Source organism: Podarcis muralis, chromosome 12, assembly GCF_964188315.1.
Source record: "Podarcis muralis chromosome 12, rPodMur119.hap1.1, whole genome shotgun sequence".
NCBI classification, from domain to species: Eukaryota; Metazoa; Chordata; class Lepidosauria; order Squamata; family Lacertidae; genus Podarcis; species Podarcis muralis.
The window spans coordinates 15,763,992-15,788,226 of NC_135666.1; the positions used below are offsets into that span (position 1 = coordinate 15,763,992).

Below are 24,235 nucleotides of genomic sequence, written 5' to 3' on the forward strand. Positions count from 1 at the left end.
TGTGACTGGCCCAAGGTCACCCAGCAGCTGCATGTGGAGGAGCGGGGAAGCGAACCTAGTTCACCAGATTACGAGTCTACCGCTCTTAACCACTACACCACACTGGCGTAGCTTTTCTTTTGGGAATTATAGGGACGGAACTACCTAAATTGTATAGAAATTTATTCATGTATGCTACTACAGCAGCAAGAATGCTACTTGCCCCAAAGTGGAAAGAAGCAGAAGTCCCAGAAAAGGAAGAATGGATACAAAAACTTCTGGAATATGCAGAAATGGCAAAACTTACCAGAAGAATAAGAAGATAACAAACTTTTTATAAAAGAATGGAAATGGTTTGTTGAATATTTACACATAAATTGCAAACAGATAAAAGCTTTGGCAAGATTATTGGAATAACCTGCAGTTTCATAAGAGTATATATTTCAAGTAGATAATTAAATGGATTTGAATACGTGGAAGATATTAAAAAATAAGGGACTGCAGAAAGAGGGGGAAGTAAGTCAGACTTTGAAATGTTAAATTGATTATAGAACGAATGAAATGTATAAACTTGAAAAGTACAAATAAAAACAACAACAAAAAAGCAATGTAGGGATTCCCTGAGGGCCTTCTTGCCCTGGAAGCAGAGCCTAAGACAAGGCCTGATCCTGAGGCCTAGAGATCCTAATGAACCTCACAGAGAGTGGGCTCATAGGGAGAAAATGACTCTCTCTCTCAGGCAAATTTGCTCTTATGTTGGATCAGCTCTCTTCACATCAGTGGGGAGTTCAAAAATAGCAGTGCACCACATTTTACATCCCTGTTCATGCAAGAATAGCCACCTTATGTCATCCCTAATTAGAATTCTCTTGCTCAGGATCGCCACGAATCCGATGTTGACAGAACGGGGCATAAATCAGAGTGGCAACAGAACTGATTAAATGTTTGCAAGCAGAGAATGGCTCCACGGGAGAGATTAAAATAATCAAATATGTATAACTGCACTAATTGATGCACTAAGGTAAGAGGAAAATGGCCTGGGAGCTCTCGAAAGGCGTAAACCCAGAGAAGGTTCTGTGTGAAGCAGGGAAAGAAAGCAACTGTTGTATTATAACGAAGATGGCTTCAGCACAATCAAAGGCAAGAAAATCAAGAAGGAGAGGGGATTATTATCAACAACGAAGGCTACTTAGAGTGGAGGAGGGTTCCCTAAGGAAGAGCCAAAAGACCCGCTGCTAAGTGGTACATTTAAATCTCAAATTGGGAAAGAAAGGCACTCAAGGGTGTAGTACGGGGAGCAATCCAGCACTTGCGGAGGCATGGATGTGATGACTTAGCAGTCTTTTCCGCTTCTGGTTTCTATGGCCCATTTCATTTACTCCCCTGTCCCCTCTGTGAACAGAGAAGAAGGAAAACTGCTGGCCTGGCGGAGAGTACGCTGATTTAGCAGAATCATATGCACCTCTGCCCATGCTTCTGAGGTGTTGCATCTGCCTCCATCAGTGTGCTGCAGTGGGGCACAGGAAGCTGTGATTATAGTCTCCACCTGTGCCATACATTTAAAGCAGTATCATATACCACCCTCAACAGTTGTGTCTTCCTCCAGAGAATCTGGGAGCTGTAGTCTGTGAAGGCTGCTGAGAGTTGCTCAGAGAACTTTATCCCCCTTCCCTCAAAGAGGGACTGACTGTTGAAGCACTCTGGGAAATCATCCCTCTGTGAAGGGTCTCCTGATCATCTCTTCATTCATGGACATAGGTTAGGGTCAACATCAGGCCCCTGCTAATGCTAACCAAGCCCCTGCCCCTGTTCCACACACCCCAACATGGCAGACCAAGCTGCACTAAGTGGATGGATTTCCCACCAAGCCTCTGAATAAGCTTAATTCTGGGGCACTGTGGAAAATTCAAAGGTTGGCTGACTGCTTGCAGCACTACTACCACAGCCAGAGGAGCCTCCCAGGGCCAGCTGGCAGAGGATGGGATCTACTAGAGGATCCTTTGCCCAGGGCCACCTGGAGCAAGCCCTGACCCCAGTTATCTGCATGCAGAGTGCTCCACACAGATCACTTGAAATTGGGCAGGCAGCAGCTCTGCTGAGCTTTTGGTGACTCCTGAAGTTGACTTTATTCACCCATCCAGCCTTTTGTGGGTGACTGATGCCAAACCCTGGGAGGTTATTGTCACAAAGCTACTGTGGCTATTGCTGCATTATACTTATTTATTGCTGTCAAGTATTGAAGTTCTCACGCTGGCCACCAGGCGTATTGTGTATATAGTTTTCATTCAGGTCCATATCAGTTAATTTAGGCGGGAAACCCTGGGTTGTTGTTGTTACAATGTTGACAGCCAGCTGCCTATAAAAGCAGGCCGGCTGAGCTGTTCAGTTCAGTTCAGTTCAGTTCCAGCTTACTTCCAGAACTACTTGGAGAAATTTCTGTGTCATCTGCTTTGTCAACCCACTACTTAATAATTGCCACGTGCTTTCACTCATTTTGTTTTAATGCACTGTTTTATGAAGTTGTGTTTTAGTGATGTACACCACCTTGGGATTTGTATGAAGGATGGCGTAACAAAATGTTAAGCAAGCAAACAAACAAAAACACAGCACCTTTGACCCTCCAATTCAATAGTGGCACCGCACTGGGTAGGTAGTCTACACATACGCTATGTTAGGGCAGGCAAATCACAGTATGGTAAACATGGATGCAGAGAGGCACAATCTCAAGGCTTCATTGTGAGAGCTTCTACCTTCCTTCTATGGATCTTGAGGGTCTTCAGAGCCCCAGGGGCTTCTCTTGCCTTCAGGAAGCAACTGGTCAGCTCTTCAGTTGACTTCAGTTGGTTTCAGTTGTCCCATCCTCAGAGCCCTTCTGAGATCTGTTTCTTTAAGCAGTTTTGCTTCCCCATTAAGCCCTCTGTCATTGGACCTCATTTCCTCCTCCTCAGTTCCGTTTGCAATGGCTTGGTCTCTCCTGCCCACATTTCACTGGACCCCAGAGTGGGCAAAGACCTTCCCCCTGTAAGCAAGCGCAGTGGTGGCTGATGCTGTTGCCTTTTTTCTCATCGACAGAGAGGAAGTCCTACATCTTTTTGCAGTCATACGCCCTCCTCATACGGAGAGCCAGTGTGGTGTAGTGGTTAAGAGCGGTAGTCTCATAATCTGGGGAATCGGGTTCGCGTCTCCACTCCTCCACATGCAGCTGCTGGGCTAGTTCTTGGGCTAGTCACACTTCTCTGAAGTCTCTCAGCCTCACTCACCTCACAGAGTGTTTGTTGTGGGGGAGGAAGGGAAAGGAGAATGTTAGCCGCTTTGAGACTCCTTAAAGGAAGTGAAAGGCGGGATATCAAATCCAAACTCTTCTTCTTCTCTGCTCTTTAAAACGTGGCAGCTATTTTGTGTTACTCCACATCTTCTACAGCAGCCATTTTTTTGTGTCAGATGCCCACAGCACTTTTCCAAAATTTCAAATGCACCTGTTGGCCCCCAAAAGTTGGCTCCCCCTGCTGCAGAGTGTGTCTGATGTAACGCAGCCCCCCAGAACTTGTTTGTGGAGGAGTTTTGTAAAGCACGCCTGCTTGGCTTTGCTGTTTTGACAATGCTTCCGACGGCATATTGGCTCCTTAAATCGCTGGCCTATTGTATCAGTCTGCTAATACATTTTACCAGGCAGTAAACTAAGGGCCAGGAATCAATTGCCCATCAATATTCTTGATTACCTTTAGGTGCCCTGCCTTCCGAATCTTAAAATGACTGGAAGGATCCATGGAGACAGATTGCCAACTTTTTACTTTTCTCCTGCTACCTCACTTAGCAATCATTAAGATCCATTTCATGAGATATGGGCGATAATTTGCCATCTTTTATCACAGCGTGAAATTGCTGTTTAGAGCCCCTTTTGTCCACTTCATCTTTATTTCATATGTAAGATAACTGAAAAGGCCTCCCTGCTTGCTTTTAAGATCAAAGTGATTGTCAGCTTCAGGGAAAAAAAGAGAGAGAAGAGAAAGAGAAAATTGAACTCAAAAAATCAATGTATATTGCTCTTCTGTGAGTTTCCTCGCCTCCTTCTCTGAAGAGGACCAAACTTCTTAGATTATGTATTTTGAAGAGAAAAGCAGACAAAGATGTCTCTATCTATATTTAAACTGTCAAGATGTATCAAGTTCAAATGGGAAAAATAGTGTTTAAATACCAGCCTTCCTCTTATTCACTGTAAGTGTGCAGAGGGCTTCCCCCCACTCTCTTTGAAGAAGGACTTTGAAAATAATAGATTAGCCTTAGAATGTGTGGCAGGGGCTCTTTATTATGTCCAGTAATTGCAGGTGGAAAGGAAATGTGCCATTACAAATCCAAAACATTTAAAAAGCCCTAGGTTAGGTCTCTAGCAAGACACTCCCAAATCAAAGGAATGCAAAACTTTTATATATATATATCTGTCTTTCCTTTAGGTGCAGAACATTTCACAGTGGCCTCTTCTCTCTTGCACTTGGGACAAGGTGAAAGATTCCTCCCATCTCGGAGTTCCCTAGGATGTATAGATGTTGCAGCTGCTTTTTGTCCCACTTGCAAGAGCCATGCCTGCCGAGTCCTTCGGCATGCATGGAAAACTTGGGAGAAGGCTGGGTTCTTCTTTCCCGTTGGAGATAAGTCTTGGAAAAAAGTCAGAAGGTCTCAGGAGGCTTCCCACCTTCCATAATGCTAGGAGAGTTGTGCAGCTTCTGACTTTCTTCAAAGAGAAAGTCTTCGGTTGGCTGCATCCGGTTTGGGCTGCTGAAATGACACATGCAGGCCAGGATTCAAAGTGCGATGCACATGAGTACCTTTTTCAGATCCCCCTTCTCACCACAGATGCTGCGCATCCTCAAAAGCAGCTCCTGAGGCTCATGGGATCATCTGGAGAGGAGTGCAGTGCAGCACAGGGGGACGCAGACAGGGTGGACCAGCCCATCTATGTGCAGGAACATGAATTCTGCTCACACAGGGTGCTGGTTGTCATGGGTGACCATCTTTGTGGAGGCCCAGATGTTGCCCAGAAAGTAACATGGTCCTTGCAAGAACAGATATTGGGTATTTCGTGTCTGGGATCTTTATGAGCCCATGGGTCAGCTATCTGCCCTGAATATTTATAGCTTCTTTAATGAAGGGGTGGACGGAATTGACTCCAATGACCTTCATTCTGCCCTAGACTGAACAGCGGTTCACTTCTGCCTCGTGATCTAGTCAGAGCCCATAGCAGTTAACATATTGCACAGCCTGAGTCTACAGTGCAGTGCCAGTTTGTTCCAGATAATTTAGCAAGCCCCCTCTGAATATGCATTGGATACCTCCTGCCTTCTCTGAAAAATCGTCTGTCAAGCTCGAAACATATGCATATGAGATAATGGTCTATATTTGATACACAATTTGCTGCCTTTGTACTTTTGCAAGCTGAAGTAAAAACTACGTAGGAGACAAAACACCTGGGATTGGATTAGAATCCAAAGTTTTGCCTGCAGAATTTAGAAGCGTCATGAATTTTCGAGCATCATGACAATACCACAGCTATTAAAAAGATTTGGGAAAAAACCACCCAGAAATATAAAATTTGTGAGATTAGACCTACAATGCATTTCTGCACTATAGCATGATTTCAGCTTCAGACATTCTTAGTTATCCAGAATGGAGTTACCCCAATAAATATACTTTTTAATCATTGGCAACTAGCATTTTTGTTTATCCACATCTCCCCCCCCCCCCAACTCAGCCTGCAATAGGACATGGGTTGGTTCCGTTGTGTATTAGCATGTTGCTTTGGGAACAATTTTTTGGACTGGAAAGTGGGGTACAAAATAATTAATTGAGGTAAGGTAGGATGGAATTATGCTTCCTATATAATTATAGTCTCTTCAATCATTTAATGAACCCGCTCACTCTGTTTTATGATTTATACATGTTTGAGTGCCAGGATTATCAGGAGCAGGGGCTTTTCTGTGATGGCCCCTAGCCCTCCCAGGACCCACATCTATGTTAACTTTTTATAAGCAAGCAAATGCTCCTTTATCTTGGGTATTTATTTTGAACTTGAAGACAGTTTCTGTTGTTTATCTTTGTGCTGCTCTTAAGGTGTTTGCAGTAATTTTGTTGACACAGTACATTGTGTATTTAAATGTATTCTGTATTGGGGCTCTTTGAGCTGAAAAGTGGGTTATAAGTTACGCTAATAAATAGTAGCAACTAACAATAGTACATACCAGAGAGGGCATGTGGCATGAAGAGAGCTCCAAGGGCCAGATTCAGAGGCTTGGAGGGCCACATTTGTCCTCTGGGCCTGAGGTCCCCCACCTCCACTCCTAGTGCTGCACAGCACAAAGTCTCAGAGCAACCATTGCAATATAAGAAGTTTGAATCACTGAATTCAAATACTATAAAGACCTCAAATACAATTGCAAAAACTACCTCCCGCCCCTAGTGGCCAGTGTAAACTATGTTTCATCTTCCACTAGAATAATGGAATCATAGAGTTGTAGAGTTTGAAGGACCATGAGGACCACCTAGTCCAACTCCCTGCAATTCAGGGATCTTTTGCCCAACATGGGGATCAAACCCATGATCCTGAGATTGAGAGTCTCATGCTCTACCAACTGAGCAATCCCACAGGACCTAGAAAAATAATAATTCCCAAATTATAAGGTTGCAAACCAGCATGGAAGAAAGTTTATGCTTACCTCTGGTCATGACAATTCCTGCAAGGGATTTGTGACGTGCATAGATGGCAGCAAAATTATCTGTCACCTCTTGAAACTTCTGTGTAATCATTTGATAGAGGGAATCAGCGAATTCCTGAAAAGACACAAGCAGAAGCCAGTCTTTCACTCTGCTGGACTGGAGCAATGGTCTGCAATTGCCAATAAAATAACTTCTTTGCCACCTTTCTCCTTCAATCAAAATGGCTTTGTCATTGCCTATATCCAGGTCACAACAAGCACAATGACACCACTTTAAACCTCAATGTGAAATTAATCTTATTGCTTCCACAGACACACACACAACTTTTTCTACCAGTAGTTACAGCAACCGCCATTGGAGACTCGCATAGATGTTGCCTGGCTCGTTATTGGTAAGACTTCAGGCTTGTTAAGAATTACACTGCATATTACTAGAAGCTCAAGATCTGCCAGCCAGAGACAAACTAGAATGAAAGGTGCTTCTGAGCACCTTCTAAAGCAAGGAATATGTTTTCAGTACCACATCTCGCAGCCCTTTCATGCAACAGTCCTCTCTGGTTTAGCTTCCTTAGTTTCCAACAGCCTAATTTAGGTGGGATGAGTGCAGAGAAAAGGAACGCCATGGTGCACCTGTTGCAGCAAAACTGGACGCCTTCATCTCCCCCCCCCCCGCAATAAAACATGGCTCTCCTGTATCAGTCTCTACAGCCACAGCAGGCGCTGTAACTCTCCAATGGTTTGACCCCTGAAGGTGCACTCCTCCATTGTCTCCTGAGACAGACAGATTACAACAACAAATTTAGGTGGAGAAAGCTATTTTGTTGTTGATACTGCTAACTAACTGGGTATGAAGTAGGATTCCATTGAGGAGGAGGAGGAGGAGGAAGAAGAAGAAGAAGAAGAAGAAGAAGAGGAGGAGGAGAAGGAGGAGGAGGGGAGGAGGAGGAGGAGTTTGGATTTGATATCCCGCTTTATCACTACCCGAAGGAGTCTCAAAGCAGCTAACGTTCTCCTTTCCCTTCCTCCCCCACAACAAACATTCTGTGAGGTGAGTGGGGCTGAGAGACTTCAGAGAAGTGTGACTAGCCCAAGGTCACCCAGCAGCTGCATGTGGAGGAGCGGAGACACGAACCCGGTTCCCCAGATTACGAGTCTACCGCTCTTAACCACTACACCACACAGGCTCATCTTGTGGCTCTGATCCACCATGGAGCAGATGATCTGGACTCGATGCCATCTCCAGCCTTCTTGGATTGTGAGTAGGAACTATAAAGCGATCTGGAAGGAGGGAGGGAGAGGATCAGTTCTGGATGAGACCAGCAGTGAAAGGAAGCCAAGGGGCATTTTTCTAACCTTCGGTTTTCCTTCTCGTTTTGCAGTAGCAGAACTAAAAGTTTGTTCCTTTCAATCCAGTCTTTGTGGATCATTTGTGAACTTGCAAATCCTACACTTCCCGCTCTGTACCCGAAACCTTTCTTTTGCTCAGCTAAAGTTCCACTGAGAGAAGACCTGCCTGGCCCAGGACCTGCCTGAAATTTGTTGGCGGAATGGGCTAAGCAAGAAAAGGAGCCCCCCTCTCTAAATGAAACCCTGTAAGTAAACATTTCATGCTGCGAGAACACCTCTGCCTTCTGCTCAGACATAAAGGAGCAAAATCAGAACACGCTTCCACCCGAGTGCTTTGTCTCGAAAGATTTGTTCACATCCTGCCTGCCATATGGTTCTGGAGCAGCTATAATAATAAGTGCTCATTAATTATTAAGCTTTGCTGTAAATAAATACAGAAAAAGCTGTCTCGGTATAACAGTACATGGATCAAGCTGTCCCAGCACAGATGTAAGTCATGCGTGTGCTCTGCTGTTGACATCTTTCCTCGCTTCCCGCTCCGAGTCTTCCTTTTAAAGTGAATGTTATCATCGTGTCTCTGAGCACCCAGAGACACCCTCTTTCCCAGCACACACACACACACACACACACACACACACACACACCCTTTCAAAACATGTGGCCACAAACCTGAGACTGTAACTGAGTTTGATCAGATGCTGCGGCCCATCCTAGCCATCTAACGCACCTCATTCACACATTGCATCATCATCATCATCAACATCATTATTGATGGTGGTGTAAAGGTGGGATACGCATTAAACGGATATGCAATTGATAACGGTGGGACTGAGGTTCAGAGATAGCGGTCTGATTTAGGCATAATGCTAAACCAGGCATAGGCAAACTCAGCCCTCCAGATGTTTTGGGACTACAACTCCCATGATCCCTAGCTAACAGGACCAATGGTCAGGGGTGATGGGAATTGTAGTCCCAAAACATCTGGAGGGCTGAGTTTGCCTATGCCTGTGCTAAACCATCATTATGTAAAGGAAGCTGCCCAAGCCGTGCTTCATGCAACCCTCTCCTCAGCTGAGCCAAAAGGAAAGAATTGGAAACACACACTTCTTATTTTTAACTAAGTATATGTAGCTTAGTGTTATGTTTGAAGAGGAAGCCCTGTAGTCTTATAGATGATGGCTTATTGAAACAAGCCATGATCAAACTGTGGTGTCAGATCCTTGCTTGTTCTAACCACAGTTCCTCATGTCTGGATGTAAACTATGGATAGTTAAAAACAGGAAGTGTCCACTTTCCTCCTTGCAGCCGTGCAGGAAGTTTAGAGGAGTGGGAAGACTCCAAAACTTGAGCAGGCTTTTTCATGCGATGCTACCCTATGATGCGGTGTTACATCCAAACCAGGTCAGCGGCTTACCTAAGGTAATGCAGGCACAGTTCAGGCAAGATTTCAAGCAGGGCCTCACCCTCTTAGCCACTAGGAAACATCTGATCAAGACCGTACAACCACCAGGCCAGGTGCAGGTCATCTTAAGCTATATAAACCACCATGCACCATGAACAAAAAACAAATGTGTTAGAGAAAGGACATTCCAGAGCAAATATCTCTGGATGGCTTAAGCATGTGAGCCAGTGTGGCAACCAGAGAACGTTCCTGACCTGATAGGAAATTTCCCAGCACCATAATGAGGTGAAATTGTAGTTGCCATTTCTAATAGTCTGGAGATGGGAATGATTCAGTTCAACAAAAATCAGTATGGATTGCTGATTTTTATCATCTTCAGTTAGAGCACAGTATTGAAAAGAAGAATGTTTCAATAACTTTTTTTTTTTAATAAAAAGGATCAAACCATAATGTTAATCTCTCCCAGCTCTACAATCTGGTCCATCTTGGTTTCTGTAGTGCCCTTCATGTAAACATCCCTGGGTGTTTCACACTCATTAGGAGTTAATTAGCTTGGAGGCACATAGGCCTCCTAGAAGAACTGCTTCTAAAATGTTAAGAGGGAACAAATGAAATTTTTAACATTGGCTTTGGAAATCTCACTAGCCACAGTTTCCTTTGCCTCATTTGGCAGCAAATCCTAAAGCAAGCAAGCAAGCAAGCAAGCACAAGAGACCCAAGTCGAGGCAAAACAGCAAATTGGCTCGAGGTAGAGAGAAACAATAAAAGGACTTGGCTTTTGCTGAACTCAAAAGACTGACCAGGGACTTTGAAGAACACTAAATCCATTACATGAGAAGTTAGCAGAAATAAGTCGAGTGGTTATTAAAGAGAAAGGAAAAACATCATGAAGCAGAAAATGTAGCAGTCTTGTGAGGCTTTGCACATGCTCCCATTGACCCAGTGTGCTCCCACCACTGGTTTGGAAAATGGTAGACACACAGCGTTCGTCACAATCCGTATCTACCCTGTATCTATCCTGCTGTTTCTTAGGAAATAATTTCAATTCATTTCCCCCCAAACCAGCTTTGACTGAAATTGGGGAAAAGAAGGGCCTTGGGCTCATCCTTTTATCCGATGCCTAGAAAGTACAGGTCCGATAGATTTCCCCTTTGCCCCATTCCTTTCCCAGGAAAAACCCAATATTTAGCTTTAAATCGGAACAAACAGCAATTTGCTGAAAACCTAACTTACGTTTGCTCTGATTTAAAACTAAATAGTGGTTTTCCCAGGGAGGGGATAATCCCCTTGTTGTGTTTTAAGTTTGAATTGTGAGCCTAGAGAACCACTATAACAACATAACTTAGGTCACAGAAGGTTATGTAGTAAGAGATGTTGTTGCTCAAGTTGTGCATGCTCGTTTCAGAAAGGCTTTGCAGGTGTCTGAAGTGGTACGATGGGTGTGTGTGTCGTCCTGGGCCTTTGATTCCATTTTTATGGAAGTATGTTAGCTTGTGAAAGAAGGAACATAGAAACATGGAGAAGCACATAGGTGGTTGCAGCTTCATGGATAATAGAACCACTCCTACGTATTCTGAGGTATTTCAGTCCTTCACTAGAACTTCTGTCATGCTTGCTCATAGCTAGCTTATGAGGAAAACCAAGTGATAGAAGAGTTTCCCCACTTCCTAGACCAAGTTGTCTGAGGGTTCCTGACAGCTAGACCTGGGCTGGAGACTTCACAGATCTTTCAAGCTTTGTAGCATCACGATGCTGTGTTTGATCAGGGAATTAATGTGTGGGAAGCAAGACAATTCAGTTAAAAGAATGCCTGAACATCTACTAACAATAAAATGGGGTGGGGGGGGTAAGGCACCATGTTGGCTTCCCCTGATCTAGTTCACAGTTGTCTTAATAACTCAGTAACTTGACAAAGGTAATTAAAAGCTTTGCCTGGAGATGCCAGAGTTTGAACCCAGAACCTCGGCATGCTGTGCCACGGGGCTTGGCCCCTTTCTTTTGAGTTTGTTGGACCTTCAGTCTGATCCAGTGGGGCTCTTCTGACATTCTTGTCCTTGATGGACATATTAAAAAAAAGGTAAAGGGACCCCTGACCATTAGGTCCAGTCGTGGCCAACTCTGGGGTTGCGGTGCTCATCTCGCTTTATTGGCCGAGGGAGCCAGCGTACAGCTTCCAGGTCATGTGGCCAGCATGACTTAGCCGTTTCTGGTGAACCAGAGCAGCACACGGAAACGCCGTTTACCTTCCCGCTGGAGCGGTACCTATATATCTACTTGCACTTTGACGTGCTTTCGAACTGCTAGGTTGGAAGGAGCAGGGACCGAGCAAAGGGAGCTCACCCTGTTGTGGGGATCCAAACCACCGACCTTCTGATCAGCAAGTCCTAGGCTGTGTGGTTTAACCCACAGTGCCACCCGTATCCCGGACATATTAAAACACCCCCAGTTATTCACGCAGGAAACAAATGATCAAGTTGCGACTCTCAATGCTAGGACACCAGCAAGAAAGAACTTTTTATTCATTTCTCAGCACTTTCCCCCTCAAATGGTATAAATAAATGAAATGGATTCAGGCTTGCAATGGCAGTCTGCAGGGGGATATTGACATTCAACAGGAATGGTAAGGATATTAAAATCAATAGATTGTAAAGGAAGAAAGTCTTTAGTAAACATTTTTCTACTGAAACCCCGTCTTTGGGCTTATTGGGCTCAAATATTAGAAAGGTTAGATTTGCATATGGGTGGGATGAAATCTTTCACTAAACAGGCACCATCAAGAGCACCGTTGGTTATCGCCACCCCCAGCACTTCATTTTTCAGTAAACTGTTGACATTTGGAGGCAAATGTTGAGCAGAGTAAAATTATATGAATATCTTTCATTGGTAATGAGGGATTTACGCCTACATGCCCAAAATAAAATAAAAGCTTCCTTCTTTGCATGAACCAAGAAAGAAAAATCTGTGGGGTATTTTTTTTAAAAAAATACTTCAGAAGTTCAATGCAGACCATGAGTTAATCATGCTTCAAGATTTCCTGGATCTCTGGGCCATTCAATATAACTCTCACTGCTTAGTGTGATCCTCATGCAGATTCTTGTCAATGGGAAAAGAAGAACCCTGTGCTGAATTATTTCTCTCTTCCTTTTGATGCATAGCCTGTGTGACATTCTTCACCCACAGAGTATTCTGGGCCTCCTATTAGGTCCACTGCCACAACTCATCATAGGGCAGGATTGAGGATGGTTCTTTCTCTTCCTTCTCCTTCCTACCAATACAATAACCATACCCTGGAGCTCTCGTTCAGCTTTGCTCTGTCCTCTTCCACCTCTCTTTCTCCGCGGCTTACAAAGCAGAAACAACCCCTTCCTCTGCCTTTGTTCTTCCAACCCCAGTTGCATACACACCACACATTTTGGTTCTGGGCCTGCTCCCCTCTGGCATGAGGCCCCTTCCAGTTTGCCCATGAGGGAATGTAGGCCTCAGGCTAAAATAATTTCCGCACAACTGTGGTAATCAGTCATCTGTATTATTTACTCTCAAAGATTAAAAAAAACCCCCCAAAACCCTCATATTGTTTATTGGAGAATTAAGCACACAAATAACATGCAAAACAGGTCAGGCATTTTCCTCCCACTGAAGTAAAGTGGGACATTAAGTCCACCTAATGTTCACCTCAGGAAAAGAATTTTTTTTGGCTGTTCTTGGTTCTCCCAGTGAGCACATAGTTGAGTGTTATGTAATCCCCAAAACTGGAAGCGCAAGTGAGTCAGACTTCCTCGGTCGACATTTCCATGGTTACCTATAAAGAGGAGAGGGTCATAGACGTCCCTCATGGAGGGACACACAAGTTGGCTGCATATCAGGTGTCAACACATCTTCTTACAGTGGAGACGTATGTCTTCCCTCTTCAGACTTCACCCCAGAAGATGATGCACACAACTCATCTGCTCTTGTTATTTTGATGCTTTTTGTACCCAGGCTGTGAATCCACCCTCAGAGCAGGGGCCATTAAGGTCTCTTTATCTGCCTTCCAAACTGTTGCTATTTTTGCCTCCGAGATCTTTAGAAGGAGGATAAGCTATTTAAAGCAGTCCGTGCATCATTCAGAACGTGTTCATGTTACTTGAATAGCAATCTGTAGTACCAGCATGCGTTAAAATGCACTGCGCTGAATGTTTTTAAGTGCTACCAGGTAGTGCTGTTGTTAATTTTGAAAAATCCCAACGAGATCTAAACACAATTTTTCAATGCCTCCCTTTAAACGGAATACACTGGATGTTACTAGTTGCTAAAATCCTCACGAGGATTACAGATGTTGGAGAATTCCAATGAAAACAGAAATTGGAGCTGAAATTGCCAAGGTTCGCCTGTTTGCAGGTGTGCAAACAGAATGGAAATCAGTCCAATAAATACAATTCTCCCCATTTGCATTGTGTTTACTTTGCATTGAAATGAATGCGGGTAGAACACCATAACGACAACGCAAGATACGTAATTTAGCCACAGTGGGCAGTGAGATGAATAACGTAGCTTTGGAGTTCAGAAAAAGAGTTGCTAGAAGGAATTACTGGATGGTAGACATGTGCTGTGCTTAAACCACAGAGCCTAGGACTTTCTGATCAGAAGATCGGCATTTCGAATCCCCATGATGGGGTGAGCTCCCGTTGTTCAGTCCCTGCTTCTGCCAACCTAGCAGTTCGAAAGCACGTCAAAGTGCAAGTAGATAAATAGGTACCACTCTGGGGGGAAGGTAAACGGTGTTTCCGTGCGCTGCTCTGGTTCACCAGAAGTGGCTTAGTCATGCTGGCTTAGTCATGTACGCCAGCTCCTTTGGCCAATAAAGTGAGATGAGCGCCGCAACCCCAGAGTTGGGCCACAACTGGACCTAATGGTCGGGGGTCCCTTTACCTTTATTCTTTAGTAGATTTACAAGAAGAAAAACATGCACCAATAAATACATATTGGAAAGGGGTGAGATTAGATGTAGATGCGCAAAGTATTTTTTTTCTTAAACCAAGACTCCTCTCCACTTTCCCTTTCTTTCTTTTTTTTTTAAAATGATATTTATTAAGAGTTTAAAATTACAGGAAAAAAAGGAAAAAGAAAAGAGAGAAAAAAGAAAAGTGCAGGTATAAATATGAAGATCTGCAGAAGGGACATGGAAAAGAGTTAAGAGCCTCGGACAGAAGATCACCAGGTTGATGGACTAGATGGAATAGATAGAAAGAACTGACAGAACCCGAGACCAGGAAGAAGAGACGGTGGATGAAGATTGGAAGAAAGTTTAAAAATTCATTTAGGGAAATATTGTAAAATTAATGAGTGTTAGAAAAATGTTGGAATGAAACTATTTGGCTTTAGTAGAAATGCTATAAGGAGTTATGTACAAATAAGTTTTTAAGCTTTAGGGCTTTTTATGGTAAGATAAGGTTAAAATAAATTAAGACAACCAAAGGACAGAATATAGTGAAAGATGGAAAGGATTTGCTGAGATAATTAATAATTAGAATGCAAAAAAGGGAGGTGTGAGGAGGTCGATGAAACAAGTTAATGAAAGATAAAGATATGGGAATATTGGATTTGCTTTTAATTATTATTTTTTGCTTTTGTTTTTGTATTGTGTGTTTTGTACTCTTTTTTCTTTTTATTGACTTGTATTGTTTAATTTCTTTTTTCCACTTTCCCTTTCAAGGGCAGCTCTGTCTGTCCCTCAGCGGCTGGTCTCTCTGCCTCTTCACCTGCTCTCCAGCAGCTGCTACGAGGAGCCCAAGAGAGGAGGCCGGCAGTGGCAGCCATGGAGAGGCAAGGGGCAGCCATCTTGCTCCTAAGAGGCTCCCTTGCAGCCACCACTGCCACTTGGGACAAGCGCTTTTAATTGAATAAGAAAGGAAATAAGTCAGCACAAAGGGGATGAGGAGGAGGAGGAGGAGGAAGAAAACACCCCCCAAACGCCCCAGTTTTTCTAAAGACTCGCACTTTGTTTCATTGCCTTTATGTTGTGCCTGGGTTTAATTAGAAACTTTAACTTCACATTAATGTGTTAATGTGAGGATGTTAACAGACGAGCCCTTCCATTTGAGGTTGATTCATTGCTGCTTGTACTGTCTTCTCGGTTTTAAAAAGATGCAAACAAACAAGCCCCATTTCAATGAATCGAGAGCAAACAAGCATTTCGACTGAAATAGCAGTTGTTCCCTCAAGGAATCGTGGATCATGGGGATAGGTTGCTGATTTCTCTCCTCTTTTCTTTTTGCCAATTCTGACTCCAGTTTTGCACGTGGTTGCTTAGGTAATGAAGAATGTAAATGCCCATTTTGCAGAATCACGCCCCGAAGATGATCCTGGACCCGCCAGCGAGTCCCTGCCTCTCCCCTCCTTCATTTTACTGATCCTTAACCCAAAAGCTTGTCCCTACAGGGGAAAAAAAACACAAGGCTGGCTGCAAGTACTGAATAATTCAAAACAAAACAATGGAGGCCTTTTCTTCTTCAATTTGCGGCGTTACGGCTGCGTTAGGACAGGCCTCAGGTGCCAAGCTGTTGTACTACTACAGAGATTAAATTAGCACGACTGGGTTTTCTTTAACTAGATAAAAGCTCTATAAAGCCACCGGCACCTGGGAATGGCTAACTCTTGGAAAAGCCTTTTATGCGCTATAAAAATATATATAAAATTAGATTTTCAATTCATATTACAAGCCCAATCTCGGTAATAAAAATCAATGCTTCGCCTGGTCTGAGAAACATCTCAGTTTCTTTATTTCTCCATCTCACCACATGCATCCAAATGAATGGCTTCCTCACAGTGAATCAGTACAGTAGTAGCACCTTCCCGTCACAATACCAGTGACAGGCCGAGGTCCAAAGTCACTTGAATACCTTTCCTAAGCAAATCTGGACCCAGAATTTTCCCGCAAACACCAGTATGAACACAAAACACTTGTGGACTTAGGGTTATCACGACTAAGGTGTTTCTGCTATTTCACAACACTGTATCTTCTGTGTCATGCATCGGGGGGAAGTGCAATGGAAGGTGTTAAAAATACTTCAAAACTATTCTTCCCATTCTACAGGTGGGAAGGTAGAGGCTTCAAGAGTGTGGCTCATCCACAACCAACCAGTTATTCAATAGAGTGGCTGACCAGTGTGTTCTGAACGTATGCTTTGCTGACTTTGGCTATAGACATGGTTATAATCTCCCTGCACAATTCTATACGTATGAAAACGTAGCAAATTTATATATATTTACTCAGTGCTTTTATTTTTTAAAGGAAAAAAAAGCCTCCCTTGTACTCTTACAATGGCACTCACATGAGAGGTGCCAGAACTGAGTTCTGGCTTTAAAAAAGCCCTGTTTTAGCCTGATTTTAATCATTTATTATGTTTCCAGAATAAAGGTGTACATGACACTGAAACATGATTCTTTGGTTTCTCGAAATCCTTGTTAGCCCCCACAACTTATTTTATTTCTACCAGGTATTACTAACAAAAATCGAATCTTCTTTCCTCAGCTATAAGGACTATAGAGTTTTCTTTCATAATAATGAAAACCAATATTCTCAAGAAGCTGTAAATTCCTCATTTGGGCAGTATGGTTGGGCAGTATTCTGTTTTTCTATGCACGGCCCTTGCTATAATGCTTAGTGAGAATTCAGAATGTTCAAGTGTGTCAATAGATGTAGTGTTTTTTATTTTCTATACTGTTTTTCCTTTCCTTTTATTAATAATAATAAAAACCCTCTGTCTCTTCAGATAAAAAGCAAGCAGTGTTTTAACATCTGGCTCTTTTCATATATCACTTGTGTCTTCAGAATGTGTTTTTAAGGCAATTTTGGGATCATAGCTCACTTGCCAAGATGAATGTAACCCAAAGGGCACTCAAATGAATTACATCCACTAACTTGCTGTATCCCATTTGGCCAAAAGTGCTCCACGGTGAGAAATTACTTCTGTCACACTGACTTGCTCTTCATTTTCTTCATACTACAAAACCACAACCCCACTCCCACTTTCTTTGTTGCTTAAAAAGCACACATTTGTTTAAGCTCCATAACATTCAGAGGGTCCATCTGCACTATACACTGAATGAAAGCTGTATTATGCCAAAGAATTATGGGAAGTGTAGTTTTTGAAGGGGGCAGAATTACAGTTCCCAGAGTTTCCCCTCTCCAATATAAAGGTAAAGGTAAAGGGACCCCTGACCATTAGGTCCAGTTGTGGCCGACTCTGGGGTTGCGGCGCTCATCTCGCTTTATTGGCCGAGGGACCCGGCGTACAGCTTCCGGGTCATGCGGTCAGCATGACTAAGCCACTTCTGGCGAACCAGAGCAGCGCACAGGAACGCTGTTTACCTTCCTGCCAGAGCGGTACCTATTTATCTACTTGCACTTTGACGTGCTTTCAAACTGCTAGGTTGGCAGGAGCAGGGACCGAACAACAGGAGCTCACCCCGTCGCGGTGATTCGAACTACCAACCTTCTGATCGGCAAGTCCTAGGCTCTGTGGTTTAACCCACAGAGCCACCCAGTATAAATGGCACTAAATCAGCTCAGCTCCAAATAACCTTCTGTTTATTAACACTTTCTGATTATTGATTATCTTTTGCGAAGCAACTTTTTTGCTTTCCAGGTGAGCTTTCTCACCCATGTCCTAAGAGGGTTCTAGGACTGAAGACTCAACACAAATCGAAGCCTGGCAAGCTTCTGATAAAAGCCCAGACTTCTTTATTTTTGTTTATACTCCACTACCTTTGACAAACCGTCCTCTGGAGATTTATATCTCCTTTCTTACTGCCTTTCAACTGTTTGTCAATATATTTAGCTTTGCAACTGAACAAAAAAACAAAACAAAACCCACCAAAAAAAACCCCCCTGACATCAACCTTGGAAGATGTACTGCTTGGAGATTTCTCTCTTCACTTCCCCCTCCCCACCCCTCACTCCCAATGTGATAAAATCTTGCCTAAAACCATGTCCAACCTTTTCGACAGCATAGTCCAGATGGCTTTGCAGCCTGTACAACAGACTTCTACTCGCTGATGCCTCTCTAAAAGTGTCAGCAGGGTGTTGTCTTCCAAGGGCTTGTAAATGCACAACAAGAGGCAGCTGGGGGTGGATGTGGGGGGAGAGAGAGAGAGAAAAAAAAGGGAAAGGCAAGAGACAGAGCAAGGAAACAAGAACCCAAAGCAAACTTTGTTCTTTGCAGACAGTCAACTGGAGGAACGTACAGGCCACGGATCTGAAGGAGAGTTCAGGGGTGATAATGGGTGACAGTTCAATGCAAGGCAGCCAACAAACATGTCATCTGAACAGGGTTTTTTCCCTAGGGATGGGGGAAATCATCACTGAAAGATATGGTAGGGATGGGTTACTCACCTGCTAACCTTTTTACTGATTTCCCCCAGAATAGCCCTTTAAAGGTACTCTTCCCTCTTGGGCTTATGTGTACTCTATGCTGTAATAAATCATCCACATCCTACACAAAGGTAACCCAATGTTGACCTTTGAAAGCCATTGATGGCCTGGGGACTGTGGGGACCTTGGAGAGGCCTCTCTCTTTATTAGGGTGGCCGGGTGCAAAAGAGGACAGGGATCTAGCATCTTTAAGCATCTTTATGAGTTGTGTAGAAGAGGTAATGTGCTAGGGTGGGGGAGCAATTTGACTGAGTTTGTCTGTAAAGGTGATTTCACCTAATTTGTACTCTCCAGAACAAGACATGCACCAAAACATCCATCCTTCGAAACTTGCACTTCTCTGAATTTTGCAATGTAGTTCTTTGGCCAAGTAATGCGTACAAAGATGCACAAACTGGGGGTAAGGTGTGCATATAGAGAAATATATTGGTGAACATAACTTGCAAAAATGCATTACAGTGCGAGAAATTGCATAGCAAAAATATGTACATTGGGGGGGGGATCATACAAAAATGCTGTTCAATTTTCACGAGGACACCATTTCCTATGGGGTAATACAGTCCGTTCGACTTCCAAAATGTTCGCAAACCAAGGCGTGGCTTCTGATTGGCTTATTGGCCTTGGAAACAATGCCAACAGCTGAAACAGACGTTCGGCTTCCAAAAAACGTCCGCAAACAGGAACACTAATTTCCAGGGTTGTGGCATTTGTGAGCCAAAACGTCCGAGTACCAAGGTGTTTGGCAACCAAGGTACGACTGTATCAACCAAGTAAAATGTATATAGCAAGCTGCTTTCTCCCCCTTTCTTCTCAAGAATAAATGGCTGTGAAAAATGTGACTCTTGACAGCCAGAAAAGAGGAGGTATTGGTATTGTGATTTCAGCTGTTTGAGCTGCATTTGATATACCTTTTTGTCCCCACCATATTCCAGGGTGAAAAAGCCATAGTCAGGTGTTGTGAACTTAAACTGGCAGAGAGTAGTGTGTGTGTGTAGGTGGTATTTGCCTGTGGGCTTGCCATCTGAGGCCCTTCTCTATATTCCCTCTCCCCAAGACGTTCAGAGGGTGACAACATGAGAATTGGTCCTTTCGGTGGTGGCTCCCCATCTGTGGAATGCTCTCCCCAGAGAGGCTTACCTGGTGCCATCATTACATGTCGAAAACACTGATAGAACACACAGCTTGTCCGCAGAAGGTTCAAATCACCGACATTTCACTTGAAATAACAGGGAGCAGATAATGTTTGCTTGGGACCCTAGAGAGCTGCTGCCATTCAAAGTAGACAATTCTGAGTTACAAATAGTCTGACCTGCTGTTGAGGCTTCTTCTTATCTTGCCGCATACATGGCTGTTGTGAGATACATCTGGCAACAACAGCGGCAGCAGCAGAACGCCGCATGCATTCCATTAGGCGTAATGAAATGTATAAATAAAAACACATATAACAACTATCTAGCACTTTCAGCATAATTAAGTGAATAAATAAAATTCATATTAAGGGCCTGGCGCACTCGATTGCTGTTAGGCTGCCGTGTTGGCAACAAGTCTAGAGAAATTTCCTGTGGAAGTACGGTGGCGGGGGGAGGCCGAGAAGGCTGTTGAAGCCCCTGAGAAAAGCCCCCTTTGAACTCTTCATGTCTTGCTGCTATTGACCAGCTCACTACTGTCTGGTAAGACTGTGACAGGCCACGTCTTAGACTCTGTCAGGCAATTAATCAGGCGGCTACGTTCTGCAGGTGAGGCCTGCAGCGCTGGGCTGTTTTGTGTTTCTTTTCAAAGCGCCAGGTGTGTGTGCCCGTGTGTCAGGGTCCACCATCAAGATTACCTCAGGAAAAAGTGGGGACCATCTTTCTCCCCTCCCTTCCAGGTGGCCACCAGGGAGCTTCTCAAGGGACACCTTGCCCCAAGGAGAGAAGAGGTCTGACTTTTTAAAACATCCCTTCTCCCTATGGCTTGTTTTTGCAGTTTCATTTCTATAATTTTCTTATTGTCACCCACCTCCCAAAGTCTCTCCTTTGACTTTTATGGTTTTTTTTTGAGTGTGCTGCATTTCATCTCCGCTAATAGTTTAGGTTTTCTAGATTTTAATCGCGTTTGATGCATTTGCAAGCTGCTTCCCTGTTTTTATCGGTTTGACATTTTTGTTGTCGCTGTCAGCTGCTCTGAGGGTTGTTTCTGGGAGAAAGGTGGCATATGCATTTAAATGTAAACAAATGTAAACAAACAAACAAAATGTTTTTTTTGCCAAATTGTTTGGCCGGTTATCTGAGCAGGGAAAGCTGTTATTGTAGTAGCAAAGCAGATCTAATCTGAATTTTTCTTCTTCTTGGGGGAACTGCTAGTTATCAGAATGCATTTCCCATGTGCTTCTGTGTTGACTAATTACCTTCTAATGGGCTTCTCAATTATCCTCTTAGTGCTTTTCAGTGCTAGTCAACAGCTTTAAATTCTCATTGCATTTTTGGAGGTCCACAGTGATTTTAATACAGTTTGGTGTTTTAATAAACTCCACCACACTCCTTTATCTTACTCTTCAATAAAGTGCACATTAAGGAAATATCAACATACTTTTTCACCGCATTACCTTTCCTTCCCTCCCCCTCCCTGTGCGTATCATGGAAACTGCATCTCAAAGCAGTGCTTTCCATTCATGTTTCACCTCCTAAGACTTGTCATGTTCTTTCTCTCCCATGGCAGCCTCTGGATGAGCTTACACTTTGAACAGATGAGGCATTTCCCTCAGCTTCTAGCTCTAGAGAGGATGCTGTGGGAGCAGACACCACTAGTCATGTATTGTGAAGGCTCCCTTATACTGAGTTTGGACATCGGTCCATATAGCTCAGTATTGTCTGCACTGCCTGGCAGAGACTATCCAGGGTTTCAGACTGGGGACAATCCAAGCTGCACCTGGAGATTGAACCTGTGACCTTCGTCACACAAAGCAGATGTGCTGCCGCTGAGCTATGGCCTGTCCCCCTGAACAGGAGGGTTGTCAAGACCTTGGTGGGTTGCCATACATGGCTGATGAGATGTATTTGGCTCGGTGAGCCACAAGTCCTGTAGATCTGACCCACCGTATTTTTCGCTCTATAAGACGCACCAGACCACAAGACACACCTAGTTTTTGGAGGAGGAAAACAAGAAAAAGAATATTCTGAATCTCAGAAGCCAGTACAACAAGAGGGATAGCTGCACAGTGAAAGCGGCGATCCCTCTTGCTGTTCTGGCTTCTGTGATAGCTGCGCAACCTGCATTCGCTCCATAAGACGCACACACATTTCCCCTTACTTTTTAGAAGGGAAAAAGTGAGTCTTATAGAGCAAAAAATACGGTACATTGCTGCTGTCTCTTTCCCGCATCCCACCAGGGCCAGTTTCAGGTTCGACTACGCCCCACCACATAACAGGAGCAAACATGGTTCCTGCAGTCCTAAAAATGGTTCCTGCAGTCCCTGGACCTGATGAAGTGGGTTTGCACTACAAGCTGCAAGGGAAAGAAACTGCTACAGTCCCTAGGGCCGAAATACGTCCAGGATTTCAAAGGCGGAATTGATACCTGGTGGGAATTTTGAAAGGCATTGCCTTGTCCTGGATGTTAGGCAAGTCATTATATGATGTGGGTTTTCCTTAAAAAAAGCTCAACTTTTGGGGTGTCCTGGTTTTTACTTTTTGAAATGTGGCAACCCTAACAGTCGCCAGCTAATCTGCTTTGATGATTAATTCCCAAAGCCAAATATAGAGGACTAAATCACACATGCCTTTGCATCACTGAGTTTCACGTCATTTGATGACGTGCGCAGGCAAAGGGTGGGTTCTGGAAGCTGGAAGCCAGCTGCCTATATGTGGGCATAGGAAGCTGCCTGACACCACTGGTCCATTTAGGTCTCCAGGATTTCACCCATCCCTCCCTGGAGATGCTGGCAATTGAATCAGAGACCTTTTGCATGAAAATCAGGCACTCTGACTGCTGCACTATGACCCTTATGGCTATTGGCAAGCATCCCTCGCTTTATCTCTCACCCACTTTCTCTCAGTTTTAGTGCCTTGCTTCCTAGCAACAATACCAGCTTATGGACCAGTGCCTGCAAGAGCATATCTGGAAGAAGTGGCAAGAAAGATAAGAGGGAATGGATAAGAAGCAAATGAGATGACCCCTAGCTGCAGAGCTTGTGGGAAAAGCCAAGCCCCAGGGTAGTTGTTGTAAGGATTATTAAGGTATCTCAAGGGCTTTGCTTACTGAAAAAAAATATATATGCAGAGAGCACCAACTGCTTCAATTGTTTGTTTGAGGTAAGGTCATAAGAAAGCGCCATCTGTGATGTTGGATCTGCAATGGTTGCTCCTGTCTTGCAACTTACTTCTTGACAACCACTGCATTCCCTATGGGAGATATTACTGGAGATATTTCTGCTCCCTTGTGAAATTTGTAATCAGAGGCCTGCATGTTCCACTTCAAATCCTATATGCGGAATGCTGATCATTTCAGGATTTCATTCTCTTACTTGGAACAGATTTTCTGGGGTCTAGAGTGCAGGGTTTCTGCATGCTGCCATATGGCTATTAGTATATAGATCTATGTATATTTCTCCTGAATGTAGGGCTCTGTAGTGCACCGTATTTTTCAACTGTATGCAGATCATCTCCAGCCTCGCCTGTCATTGCCACTCAGGATCGGCAGAGAAGGTGTGACTGGGGGGATCAGAAGGAATTAAAATAATTAATTAGTTGTAAGGCTGAGTAAAATGAGTTGCAGTTCCTCAGTTGCTGATCTCAAGAGGCTTCTCAAGAGGCCGTAAGTGAGGCGTTTGGAAAAAAGAAAGGGCACTGCAAAAATGGACTTTTATTTATTTTAACAACTGTTCCCTTCTGCTTTGATGGCATCTTCATCATCTATTCATTAAGGTTTATTGCTGCTGCCGATCACCAGAGTATTGCAATGGTTTCTCATAAAATAAATGGATTAAATGGATGCTTTTGGGAGAAAGGCATATAACCTCTTCTGTCATAGACACACGGAAAGAAACACACACATTCACACATTCATACATATACAGTGGTACCCCTGGTTGCGAACGGGATCCGTTCTGGAGGCCCGTTCGCAACATGAAAAGCCCACAACCTGAAGCGCCGTATCTGCGTGGTGCGATCTTGCACTTGTGCAAAGCGCGATTTAGCGCTTCTGGACATGCGCGAGTGGCAAAACCCGGAAGTAACCCTTTCCAGTACTTCCGGGTTGCCGTGGGACGCAACGTGAAAAAACGCATCATGAAGCAAATGTAACATGAGGTAGCTGGTTTTCAGTGTTTTATCTCTTTGTCACTCTCTTAAAAGCCCATGTTTTTGCTATTCATGCATCTCTTCATCAAAGAAGCCAATGGAGCAATATACA

At 43.8% G+C, this 24,235-nt stretch overlaps 1 protein-coding gene across 3 annotated transcripts in view; it reads right to left on the minus strand.

Annotated features, from left to right (window-relative positions):
- ADARB2 (adenosine deaminase RNA specific B2 (inactive)) overlaps positions 1–24,235 on the minus strand; it is a 362,541-nt gene that overhangs the window by 55,419 nt on the left and 282,887 nt on the right. For all 3 annotated transcript variants that reach the window (XM_077936765.1, XM_028750756.2, XM_028750754.2), the window contains one exon: positions 6,687–6,801. In XM_077936765.1, the coding sequence (XP_077792891.1) occupies positions 6,687–6,801 (115 nt within the window). The remainder of the gene's footprint in view (positions 1–6,686; positions 6,802–24,235) is intronic.